Source organism: Podarcis liolepis, assembly GCF_965112155.1.
Source record: "Podarcis liolepis genome assembly, chromosome: 15".
NCBI lineage: Eukaryota > Metazoa > Chordata > Lepidosauria > Squamata > Lacertidae > Podarcis > Podarcis liolepis.
Window position 1 is genome coordinate 17,364,546 of NC_139566.1, and position 12,982 is coordinate 17,377,527.

At 45.4% G+C, this 12,982-nt stretch overlaps 1 protein-coding gene across 7 annotated transcripts in view; it reads right to left on the bottom strand.

The window, feature by feature from the left end:
• Window positions 1-12,982, bottom strand: part of PIAS3 (protein inhibitor of activated STAT 3) — a 37,287-nt gene that overhangs the window by 22,682 nt on the left and 1,623 nt on the right. The window contains exons 1-2 of one of the 7 annotated variants that reach the window (XM_083478106.1): window positions 11,463-11,604; window positions 9,758-9,820 (exon numbers count right to left, since the gene is read on the bottom strand). The exons of 2 other annotated variants lie outside the window; for them this stretch is intronic. In XM_083478106.1, coding sequence (XP_083334232.1) covers window positions 9,758-9,820; window positions 11,463-11,486 — 87 coding nt within the window. In that variant the 5' untranslated portion in view covers window positions 11,487-11,604. Of the gene's footprint in view, window positions 1-615; window positions 994-9,757; window positions 9,821-11,462; window positions 11,605-12,982 lie in introns of those variants that run through there. 4 more of the 7 variants (XM_083478108.1, XM_083478107.1, XM_083478111.1 and 1 more) reach the window with 4 other exon arrangements.

Here is a 12,982-nt window from a genome sequence, read left to right on the forward strand (position 1 = left end):
CCCCTGATTCCATCTACACAAGAACCAAACTGACTCTGCAGGATTTCCATTTGTGAAGGTGGAAGGCGGGTGGGTGGGGGGTACTTCTAGACAAACGGAGGGGAGGGGGTGCTGCTTAGGGCACAGAGTTTGGGCTAGAGAAGCAAAAGCCTGTTGAGGAAGAAAAATTCAGGTTCGCCTCACTCCATATAATCAAGAAAGAATTGGGAGGGGAATTGATTTTTTTTAATGGTGAAATTGGTGGAAGAAAACCGTTTAAGAAGAGTTTTCTAGAACATAAGGAGGGCCTGCTGGATTAGGCCAAGGGGGACCTATCTAGTCCAGCATCCTGTCCTCACAGTGGCAAACCAGATGCCCCAATAGGAAACCTGCAAGCGGGATTCAAAAACGAAAGAGCGCGCTCTCCTACTGTGGGTTGCAGCAACTCGTATTCAGAAGCATTCCTAACTCCAACCATGGAGGCAGAACATAGCCATCATGCCTGGCACCCATCGATAGCCCTCTCGTCCATGAAATTGTTAATGAAATTAATAATATTGAATTTGGTCCAATCCTTCTCTTTCAGATCTGCAAGTAAATTACTTTTTAAAGCAGAGTTTTAAAAAGACTACTTACACAGCTAATTCATAGTCCTGCACACCTCCCAGTCAGATACAAGATTCAAAAGCAATAATATCAGCAACTGCAGTGCTGATGTACTTGATTGGATGGCCAAGCAAGCAACAATTCTAGGATGTGGTCTGGAAAAACGCTTTCAGATGTTGCCAAACGCAGACCATCTTCAGGTGCTTCATAAATGTGTGCAGCCTAAAAGGTAAGGCGTTTCAACCTTCTGGACCTGGGCCCTTAGCTCATGAAGTCACCCGCAGGAACCCAAAACATTCTCTCTCTCTCATTTTCCCAAATGGCAAAAAGCTCTTATCACTAGTTCCTAGATACATTCACGGTTGCCATTTCAATAAAACTAAGGCATGTATACTTTTAAAAATTGCATAGCTTTATCTTAAAAATAAAAAAGTCAAGCAGTGTGTAAATTGTGTAAATTGTGGTATGACAAAGTCAATAGTGCCTTTAAAAATCACATTGTTAGAAAAGCACTGTTTAATGTTTGGATAAGATATAAAGATCTGTTGGAAAACAAATCCCCTAGATGGGTGTCACCAGTGGAGGCTAAAGCAGTGAAGAAACTCAATATGGAGGTCGGATGGCCGAAGTATTGGGAAATTTTGGAACAGGATGGAGATAAGTTGAAATTACAAAGTTATGAGAAATTGAAACATGAAGTACAAAATTGGTTTCAATATCATCAAATAATGGAATTTTTCAAACAGGACAGGAAAATTGGTTTCCAGGTGGAAAAATCAAAACTAGAGACTGAATTGTTAGAACCCAATACTAAGAATTTATCAAGAATGTATAATTTGTTGCTGAAATGGAATACACAGGACGAAACAGTCAAATCGGCTATGATCAAATGGGCACAGGATGTGGGTCACAACATTATGTCAGCTGACTGGGAATGGTTATGGAACACCGGTATTAAATTTACGGCATGTAATGCCTTAAAGGAAAACATTATGAAAATGGTTTATAGGTGGTACATGACCCCAGTCAAGCTGGCAAAAATTTATCACTTGCCCGATAATAAATGTTGGAAATGTAAGGAGACTGAAGGTACCTTCTATCACCTTTGGTGGACATGCCCAAAGATTAAGGCTTTCTGGGAAATGATCTATAATGAAATGAAAAAGGTACTCAAAAGTACTTTCCTCAAAAAACCAGAGGCCTTTCTCTTGGGCATTGTCGGCCAATTGGTGTCAAAGAAGGATAGAACTTTCTTTATGTATGCCACAACAGCAGCAAGAATACTCATCGCAAAGTATTGGAAGACACAAGATCTACCCACTCTGGAAGAATGGCAGATGAAAGTGATGGACTATATGATACTGGCCGAGATGACAGGCAGAATCCGTGACCAAGGAAAAGAGACGGTGGAAGAAGATTGGAGAAAATTCAAAAGTTATCTTAAGGACTATTATAAACTTAATGAATGTTAGAGTGTTGTGGTTTTCAAGAACAAAAGGATACAGTGATATAAGGTCAGATTATAGAGATAACTAAGATGACAGAGGTTGGAAAGGTATACTTAGAAGTTGCTAAAAAATACTTTGGACATTGGGATGCAGAAAGGGGGGGTATGGGGGAGTCCCGGAAAAGAAGTTTACGAAAAAATGTTATGAAATTATACGTGTTTGTTTGTTTTTATGTGTTTGTGTATGTTTAAAAAATCTGTAAAACCAATAAAAATTTAAATAAATAAATAAATAAATAAATAGATACGCAATACAACTGTGAGTACTAAGATATACATTAAATACGCACACACTTCATATTCTCAAACCAGCAAAATAAGTTTAGGGTTAATGAGAAAGCACTGCATGCAATACAACTTTTTCCTAAAATCCCCCCCCCAAAACACTTCCCCCAGGTTTCCCCCATGGCTACAAAATGTTTTGGAATGCTATACCTTTAGCCAGTCTTGCCCCCCACCCCCCGCAATGAAGCTGCCTGCTTCTTATCATGCTACGCTATAGGCCAGGGCTCTGCAACCTTTAAGACAAAAAGAGCCACTTGGACCCGTTTCCGAAGAAAAAACAACAACTGGGAGCCGCAAAACCATTGCAACATTTAAAACATATATCTCTGGAGCCGCGATCTGACAGCGGGCGGGAAGGTGACGTCGGGGCGGTGCGTGACTAACGCACGCACTGCCCCCATGCGACGTCACAGCCAGTACAGTGCCCACCACAGTGGGGAGTGTCAGGGCACACAATGCGCCTCCTCCCCTCGCTAGTATCCGCCCCGGAGCCGCAGCAAAGGTGTAAAAGAGCCACATGCGGCTCCGGAGCCGCAGGTTGCAGACCCGTGCTATAGGCTAAACCAGGAGTCAGCAAACTTTTTCAGCAGGGGGCCGGTCCACTGTCCCTCAGACCTTGTGGGGGGCTGGACTATATTTTGGAAAAAAAATATGAACGAAATCCTATGCCCCACAAATAACCCAGAGATGCATTTTAAATAAAAGCACACATTCTACTCATGTAAAAACACACTGACTCCCAGACCATCCACGGGCCGGATTTAGAAGGCGATTGGGCCTGATCCGGCCCCCAGGCCTTAGTTTGCCTACCCATGGGTTAAACCATCCCAAAGAATTGAGGGGGAGCAGGACATAATCTACATTCAAGAGGCATTACGTCATACTTGGAAACTTAGGAGTGGGGGGCAGGTTAGCCATTAATGTCTCCCAAGATCTGGATCATGCCCCAGTGGTCACCTGAGCTCAGTGGCAGAGCACCTGCTTTGGGAAGAGAAGGCCCAGGTCTAATTCTTCTCAAATCCAGCTCAAAGGATCCAGTAGCCCGTTAACTCAGTAGAAAGTACCCGCTTTGCATGCAGAAAAGGGATACCAAAATTATCAAGGAGATGGAGTGACTCCCCTATGAGGAAAGGGACTTTACTTCCTCTCTACAGAAGCAAACACCTTTCCTCTCATTTCAAGATGGTAAAATGTGGGCTGGGGCAATACTACGGTTAGGCAACTGAACACCTGGTTGAGTGCTCATTATTGGCTCCATGTCAGCCTTCTCCAACCTGCTGTTCTTCAGATGTTTTGGACTACAACTCCCATCAGCCCCAGCAAGCACTACAGCTGGGTGGAAAGGGGCTAACAGGCCATCTTGCTTTATTGGCCAAGGGAGCCGGCATACAGCTTCCAGGTCATGTGGCCAGCATGACTAAGCCGCTTCTGGCGAACCAGAGCAGCGCACGGAAACGCCGTTTACCTTCCCGCCAGAGCGGTACCTATTTATCTACTTGCACTTTGACATGCTTTCGAACTGCTAGGTTCGCAGGAGCAGGGACCGAGCAACGGGAGCTCACCCCGTCACGGGGATTCGAACCGCCGACCTTCTGATCGGCAAGCCCTAGGCTCTGTGGTTTAACCCACAGTGCCACCCGTGTCCCATACCTGAATTTAGACACCCTTTAAATTGGTTTCTAGTCCTCACTGACTACCAAGATCAAAGAGAGAAAACTGACCAGCAACACATGTGAGGTTTGGAGGGAGAGGAGGAGGAGAGTCGTTCTTGCAGGGGTACTCACCTCCCACACCTTCACCCAACTTCACACCTGCCAGCCACATTTCCTCACCTCAAACCCCCACAAGCTTCTCTCCCTGCTCAAAACTCAAGAACAACCAATTCAGAAAATAAGGCAGGGCAACTCTGGTCCAGCCGATAAAGAACTGCTTTGGGGCCTAAGAGAAGATCAGTTGGGAGTCTCACCTTTATTGAGAGTGCAATCCCAGGAGGATGAGAAAAACCACCTAACTCACAAGGCTGTTCTGAGGATGAATGTCATAATTATTTAAAACACTAAAAATTTGTAACATGGGAGGAGCTACTCAGAGATAGCACACAAATTATAGGACAACCTGAGAGAAAGGCTTACAGAGCATCACCCCAGGGGTTTTCAAAGCAAGATAAAATCCTTTCCCTTTAATCCTCAACAGCCTTCTAAATTTGGGGGTCTCAGAGCTGTTTGGTTTGTAAATGGGGCAGAGGGCTGCTCATTCCTGTTTTTATGCTATTTATCTGGTTCAGTCTGCTTTTAAGGTCTTGTTTGCTGCTTTCTTGTTTGTTTCTTGTTTAACAGAAAATAAATTGAGAAATGTTATGAACGCAAACAACAAAACAGTCTATATAGGTTCACAGAGATACGGGGACAACGCGTGGTTTTCAATCTGCTTCTCAGATTTTCAGTGGGAGCTCTTGCCAGTGCAACAAACACAGAGAAGGTTGTCTTGAAGCCAAGAGCCTCTCTGGTTTCCAGGATGCAGCATCAAGAAGGCACTCTTACTCTCAAGAATTACAGGGATCTCTTACTAAGCTGTCGTGGGTGTTTTGTTTTTGCTTCTGCGGCCCAGAGGATAGGCCACAGCAAAATGGTAGGGCCCCCCTCCGGCTGCCAATTGCTGGGAATCACAAGCGGGGCTGTTGTGCTCAAGGCCTGCTTTCGGGCTTCCCATAATGGGCACCTGGTTGGCCACTCTGAGAACAGGATGCTGCAGTGGCCAGGTCATTAGCTTGGCCCAGAATGCTCTTCTTATGATAAACTTTGCACGCAGGAGATCCCAGGTTCATTCCCAGCATTTCCAGATGGGGCTCCTTTTTGAACATCCTGGAGATCAACTTCCAGGATGGCCAATGGATGGAATGATGGGTGTGCTAACCCAACAACAACTGGAGGGTCACAGTCTCCTCGGTCTTTGGGCAGGCTCTACTGAGCGAGACCAACCCATCTTCTGTAAAAAGAGGTTTCCCATGTTCTAAGTCAAAATATCTGTGCAGCACCTGAGTTAAGCCCTGCACATCCACAACTTCTCTGTGCAAAGATGGAGCATTGCTACCTGGGCCAAAGGATTTTGTATCATGACAATATTTTTCATTAATAAAAGAGGAAAGGCAAGTTCCTAGCCTCTGAAGATTAGATTGAAATCATGTGGGCAAAGGTGAAGGCGGAAGCTGGATAATGGCAGGAAACGGGGGGGAGTGCTGCAGAAGATTTTAGTGCCCACCCAAGATCTAAATTCCCCCTTTGTTCCATGTGTACCTGACAAAGCATTGCAAGTTCTTGGGAGTCCTATATATATATAGTTATATATACAGTGGGGAATTGCCTAGTCTCTGCTTGCCTCAGAGTCTGGGAAATCTTTTATTTTATTTTTAAGCTGCCAAATATGCAAAATTATCAGAGCTGGTCCTAAGTATACAACCGCTGAAAACAAACCCTTCATTTCTCTTTCCAAAGGAGCCCCTTCCTGGACACTGAAGCGTCCACCCCCACCCCGCCACCCCAGACAGACAGACAGACCTCCAAGGTGGGGAAACCAAATCTTTCTTGGTCTCAGTCAAATAAATATGGAACAAACGAAACAAAGCAGAACATGGAAAAAGGGTTGATGGGGGCGAGAAAAGAGAGACAAGAGGGGATACAGTTTGCCGGGAGGGAGCCTTCAGACTTCAAAGAGGTTAAGAAAGCCATCAAGGCAGCCAGCTGGGCAAATGCTCCAGCTCCATGGGTGGGCTAAATCAGCCTTTGAAAATGCAACGCTCTACACACACACACACACAACCAACCAACCCATGTGCTTAAACATTACTCTCCTCCAAGTGAAATGTCTTAGCTGAGGCCTTATTTGCAGAAGGGGGGATTGGCAGAAAAAGGGCCTGGAAAATTCCATCCTTTAAATGGAGGAGTTGGGGGTGGCAATGCAAGGCCCACAGGCGGGCTCCCCACTGCTTGCCAGATCCGGCTCTTCCTGTCTGAAAAAGGACAAAGCGGCAAAAAGTGGGAGGAGGCAGGGGAGAAGAAGGGAGTTTGTGTAGTTGTGCTATCTCCTTCGACCTGACCCACTGTATATGCCTGACACTCCCCACACCTCTTACATTTTTGCAGTTACAGGATTTCCTACTTCTGCCTACGTTTACTCAAAAGTATGCACTGCAGAGTTCAACAGGACTTAATCTCAAGTAGGCATGTGTGCATAATATTGCCGCTTAAACCTTATATGCACATATTTGAGTTACTATTATTATTGCACTATTATTATTCTTACCGTAATTAAAATTTATATACTGCCCATCATCTGTAGATCTCAAGGTGGCTCACAACATAAAGGTAACCCAGGGATAATAACAATGTACAGTAACTTAACTATACAGTGAGTCCTTAATGAGAGCCTGGTCTTTAGCTTCTCTTTGCAGTGTTTCTCTTTAGCTTCTATTTTGCATTTGCCATGGGCATGGGGGGGGGGGGGAAATTCTCTAACATCCACCCACCCTTATTGCGCAGCAGGATTTGCAGAAAGATAACTTCTTCTAAGGAGTACCTGATCTCAGATAAACCCACAACATGAAATATGCACCCCCACCTGTGGTGGGGAAACGTGGAAACCACAGAGATCCCAAGAACTAGAAAATACAACAGGAGCCAGACAAGAAGCAGCCCTGGGGTCCTGTCTGATCTCCAAATAACTCAAATGGCAGTCACTGATCTTACTTCACTCATAGGCTAAAAACACGTAAAGTTGGGAGCAGCCAGTTTGGCCCGTCTCACAAAAACAGCTTGGAAGAAGACCTGCACATTTTGCTTCATAACTTACTTTCAAGGAGAGCTATAGGCTTACTTTCTTAAAATAACAAAACAAACAAAACAAAAAACAGAACATTCAGAATCTTGGGCCCCTGCTGGCTATGGGACCAGTATACCAGGAGCTCCTCTGCCCACCTCTCCTGGTGTTAAAAGCAAAGTGTTCCAATTTAAATTCAGGAAAGGTGTGCTCTGGCTCTCAAAAGTTCAGCAAGTGACACCTTACATGTACAGAAGTGCTTCTTTCAGGGCTCTCCAGTTCAATCCTAACCCCAAAGAGATTCCGGCCATGAGGGGCAGGTACCCTGCACAATGCACCTTGAATAGCTTGCTTGAGCCACCTGAAGCTATCTGGTATAAAGGTATCCTTTCAGTCACTGCTGGTGGCATTTGATCACCTGCTATTTAACCACAGTCAAACCTTCCACAGCCCTGAAGATGAAAAGGTGGCCTGTTGCTGCCAACTTAGCCTTTTAAAAAGTAACTTTTGTTCTTTTTGTTAGAGTTGCTGTCCCTGAGCTTCATTTCTTCCTTTTAAGCAAACTGCAACTGCAGGCTGACCTTGCTGTTCCAAGATAAAAGGGAAAGAAAAGGAACTCTCCCGTGAATCCATTCACATTTGAAAAAAATCTCACCCAACATTGTAACTCTTAACTGTTCTTTATATATTTTTTTAAAGTTCATTTCATGGTTTCGCAATAAACAGTAACTAATTTGTTTCTTAGCCGTGAGTATCAAACTTGCAGGTAGCCATAGTTAGGGTCCATCCCTTTTTTTGTTCTAATCAAGCTAATGCTTTCAAAAGTCTTGACCATTAATTGAATCTTCCTTAACCAGTCAAATGCCCCAGAGTGTGGTCTGGATTTTTTTAAGGGTCCCCGCTTCGCCGTAGCGACAGGACCCGAACTCGTGAAGCAGACTCCCTCCGGAGATAAGCTCCCTCAAAGCTTATCTTAAGAAACACTGTAAAATTAATGAGTGCTAAAATGTCGAGATTTTAGGGAAAAAAGGGGTTTACAGCTGTAAAAGATTAAGTAAAAGAAAAGAATAAGGGGAAAATTTGATAAAACCAAGTTTTAGGATTTGCTGAAATAATTTTGGAAATTGGGATGTAGAAAGGGGAGGTATGGGGAAGTCGGCGAAGTAAGATTTAAGAAAAAGGGATATGAAATTATACATGTTCGTTTGTGTGTTTGTTTGTTTGTATTTTGTATTGTTTGTGTTTATAAAAAATGTGAAAAACCAATAAAAATTTCATTAAAAAAAACAAAAACAGAGTGTGGTCTGGATTGCCTGTCTGAGAGAGTGTGTTACACGCTAATGATTCTCTCTCGTTACACATTAAAGATTCTTTAGCCCTTTCCAAGGCTATGGCTCCTTCCAGTCTCTCAGCAGCATTCATACATTAGACCTAATTCCTAAAATGTCTAGTTCTGGCTCTTCATGTCCCCCTTCAGTTCAAAGGCATTATTTTATTTAAAACGTTTCTTACGCAATGACACAACCATTTCAGAGCAGGTCACAACTATAATATTAATGTTCTCAACATCATTCTTTTCTGCAACAGGTGTGATGGATGTGGTCTGGTTCACACAAACAGCAAGGGGAAGATTGTACTAATCTGGGCTGTAGGTATGGGAATCACAAGACTGATCCACATAATTTTAAAACAGAACAAAACTCAGATTCTGTGCACTTAGAAAACTAACACAGCGGGGGAGAGGAGTTGTAACCTAGCCATTTCCCTGCTGCAGTACAGAGATTAGATTCTGCATAGAGGAACATTCTGTTGTGTGAACTCCCCCTCCCTTGCAAAGTGGTACACTGGAGAAACTGTTTTAACCACCTCCTCTGTTAATACAAATTAGACTTTTTTGGGCAAAGAAGCAGAGGGCATTATTCAAGGGCTGTGTTTATGTGTGAACAAGCTTTTAAGTCTGTACATGTGCACAGCCTATACGAAACGCCGCTAACACGTATTTGCTATAAATACTTCCAGAGACCTGCAGACAAAGCTCCCTTACCACTAAACAATGTGTGGCCACACCTGGCTGAAAGCCCCACGTGAGGTATTCACCAGTCAAGCCAGCTTGTCATTTTATTGACAGAAGCTGTCCAGTCTGTCAGCATTCTACGGCTGCCATCTTCCCCTACCTCCCCCCAAGCAGTTAAAACATGGTAATTCCTTGACAACGCAGCCCCTTAAGCCAATGAGAGATGTAAAAAGGATCAGAGATAAGCAAGTGATGCTTGGGTAGATAAGTTTAAAAATGAAGGATTCACAATCCTCTCCTGCAATTTCAAGACCTAGATTTCCCAGCAAGCTCAATGTTGGGGGTTAGTAAAGATCTAAGAGAAGGTAAGGAAAGACAAAAGCTGGAAAGTCTTAACAATTATATGAATATTTAAAGATGTCCCCATGACTACTCCCAGCCAAGGTGGGTAGAACCTCAAGATTTATCCTCAGAAAAAGCCAGATAGGAACCCATGCAGGGGATTTTAACACACCAACGAGGACCCCAAATTGGTTTCAGAATTCGTTAGTTACCAGGGGCAACTGCATATTCCGGGGTCTGGAAGTGGGCAATGATGGCAGTGGGCACTCTGACTCCTAAAGATGAGAAAGAAAGAAAAAAACCATATATACAGGAGAGCAACCCCACACCAAATTCTCTAGCTATGGGATCATATCATGAAACAAGCTGCAGCACAGGGGAAACTGGAAGCTGCTTTTACCATACTTATTAGCCACGTGTTGTGGCTGTATTTGAGCAGATTATACTGAGTCAAGCCATTGGTTCAATTAGCTCAATATTCTCTACACTGACTGGCAGCAGTGGCTTTCCAAGGCTTTAGACAAATGTGGTCTCTCCCATCCCTACCTGGAGATGCCAGCAGGGATCGGACCTGGGACCTTCTGCATGCCAAGCAGACCACTGAGCCATGATCCTTCCTCAATGATCTTATCCCTCCTGAATCCGTACACCCCTCCCCCCTGCCCCACATCACAGCCCACCCTTCCACCTCTGGTTTTCATTGCACAAAACTACACATACCCAATGTCCCTTTGGGTCTTCTATCAGCTTCACATCACCCCAAGCGTTCTGCCCCTACCCCAATATTATTTGTCTCCCCCCACCCTAATATCCTTTTTACGACACAGGTTTTCCCAACTCCTCACCTCCCCAATTCATCCTGAACCCACGTCTGATTCCCTCTGCTCTCTCTGTACCCCAAATACCTCTACCTCCTTATAGCTTCTCTCTCGCCAACATACCTCTCCCTCCACATCGCCACTGTACCCCATCTTCTGTTTTGCAGCCCCTCTTACCCACACTAATACCCCTCCCAGGCAAATTCTCTTCTCACCCCTTCACCCCCTCACTTTGAACTCCAACCCCACACCCCCTCACGATCTCCTGTAGGAGTCATTTCCCACCCCCTCCTTGACCCCATGTTCTTACTCCCCAAACTCTGCCAAGGCTTCTCACTCTGCACATGTTCTTACTCACCCCCCAATATCAACCCCCCCACAGCTACTCACACCCCACCCTCTTTACACCCTTCACTAACCTAACCTATACCCCGTTGCCCCCCACTCCCCCATTATTCCCTCCCCCTTTTACCCTGGGCTTTACTGCACAGCTGCTTTCCACATCCACCTCTCTTCTCCCTCCCCCCCCAACCTGCCAAAAAAATGTAGCCTCAGGTACCCCCTTCCAGCCCTCCCCTCCTTTTCTACCATCCCCACATATTTCATGCAATAAAGCGCTCTCATATCCCTCCCCCCACACACACACCTGGGGGGAGGATGTCCCTCTTTCTACCCCCAATTATCCCAGGTACCTTCCCCATCTCTATTGCAGCCCCCCGTTTTCTACCCCCCATTTGTTTTGTATATATTCAAGGCTCTCTCATATTCTTCACACACCCAAATAGCTGGGGGGGGTTCCTTCTCCCCCCACAAAAAACGCGCCCCAACTACAGCCCCCGTCATCTTTACCCATTTGCTTCATGCAGCAGAGGCTCCCTCATCTTATTTGGGGGCTCCCTCCTTATATCCCCCCAAAAAATGCACACCGGGTTTCTCCTCCTCCCCTATCTCCCTCCCCCCATTTTTCTATACATTTGCTTTATGCAATAAAAGCTCTATCTTATTTTTTGTTATAACTCTCCTCCCCCTCCTCCCCCCACCCTTTCCTGGGGGGCGCCCTCCTTCCCTCCCCCCCCCCCGCCCCGCTTCCTCTTCCTACCTTCAGCTCGGCCGCCTCCGCCATCTTGAGGCATCGTAGCCGCCGCGGCCGAAAGCGGAGGGGGGCGGCCCAGGGAGCGGCGATAAACTCCGCCGCCGCCCGAAAGCCGCACGGAGTGCCAGAGGGGGCAGGAGGAGGGAAGACAATAGAGGGTTGGAGAGCTGGAGGAAGCCCCGCCCCCGTCGAGCTCCGCGGAGGGGCGGGGGTAGATGAGAGGGGGCGGAGGAAGCGCCGTAGAGAACAGCGGGGAGGGCCTAAGGGAGCGGCGCTAAATTCCTCTGCCCGTAGTCAGGCGCACCGTGCTCGTTTCAGCCGCTCTTTTTTGGGGGAGCAAAACCAAATTGTTTAGTTTGGGGGGGTCCTCCCCTCAAAAATAGTGATCTTACGCTTTCGGAGCTGTTTTTCCGTCGCGTTGCCATATAATCCGGGTTTTCCCTGCCAAAATTTCCCTGACAAAATCTGTATACCGCTTGGTTGTAAGGGGGTGGGGGAGCTCAAAGTGGTTTACAGAAAGAATAAACAATTTAAAATTGCCAGTTGAAAACAGCTTTAATCGACTATTTCAAACATTCAAAAACAATGATGTTTGACGATCAAGTAAAAACCATGCCTAACCATGCTAATCTCTGATGCAGCGGCCCTGAGGCTGTCATTTGATTGCAGCCCCCCCAGCCCATAATAATAAATGCTGTGACGCCTTAATTATTAGCAGATTTATTGTGGCAAAAGCCTGCTCTGTTTGATGCATGTAGTGGCAACCACAATTTGGCAGAGATACGTCGGGGACTGGGAGGGTAAAGATTAAAAATGCTAGGTAGCCAGCCTTGTAGCTGGAGGGTCTAGGACAGGGGTCAGCAAACTTTTTCAGCAGGGGGCCGGTCCACTGTCCCTCAGACCTTGTGGGGGGCCGGACTATATTTTGAAGGGGGAAAATGAACAAATTCCTATGCCCCACAAATAACCCAGAGATACATTTTAAATAAAAGCACACATTCTACTCATGTAAAAACACACTGATTCCTGGACCGTCCGCAGGCCGGATTTAGAAGGCGATTGGGCCGGATCCGGCCCCCAGGCCTTAGTTTGCCTACCCATGGTCTAGGGTAGGAGCAGGAGAAACAATCAGTACAGAGTACCTGCAACCGAAATGTTATTATTGTTGTATTAGATTTATTTATATCCCACTTTTTCCCCAGTCTGGGATTCAAGGCGGCTTACAAAGATAAAATATAACGACCTAAAAGTATAGAAAAGACCATCACTAAAATGTAATTAAACACTAATAGAATTAAAATAGTTTTTTTTTAATCAATTAAATGTAGGCAGTTAACAATAAAAGCATCGCAGCACCAGCCCTTTCTTCAAAATACAGGTAGCCCTGATGCAGGAACCACCCTGGGCTCCTTTGTGAGGAAGGGCAGAATGTCAATTAGATAAATATGTTTCTATGAAAATTATACAGGAAAGTTGTATCCATGAGGTTTTAAAACAAAGGGCATGTGAGCTGCAAGTCAGCCCAT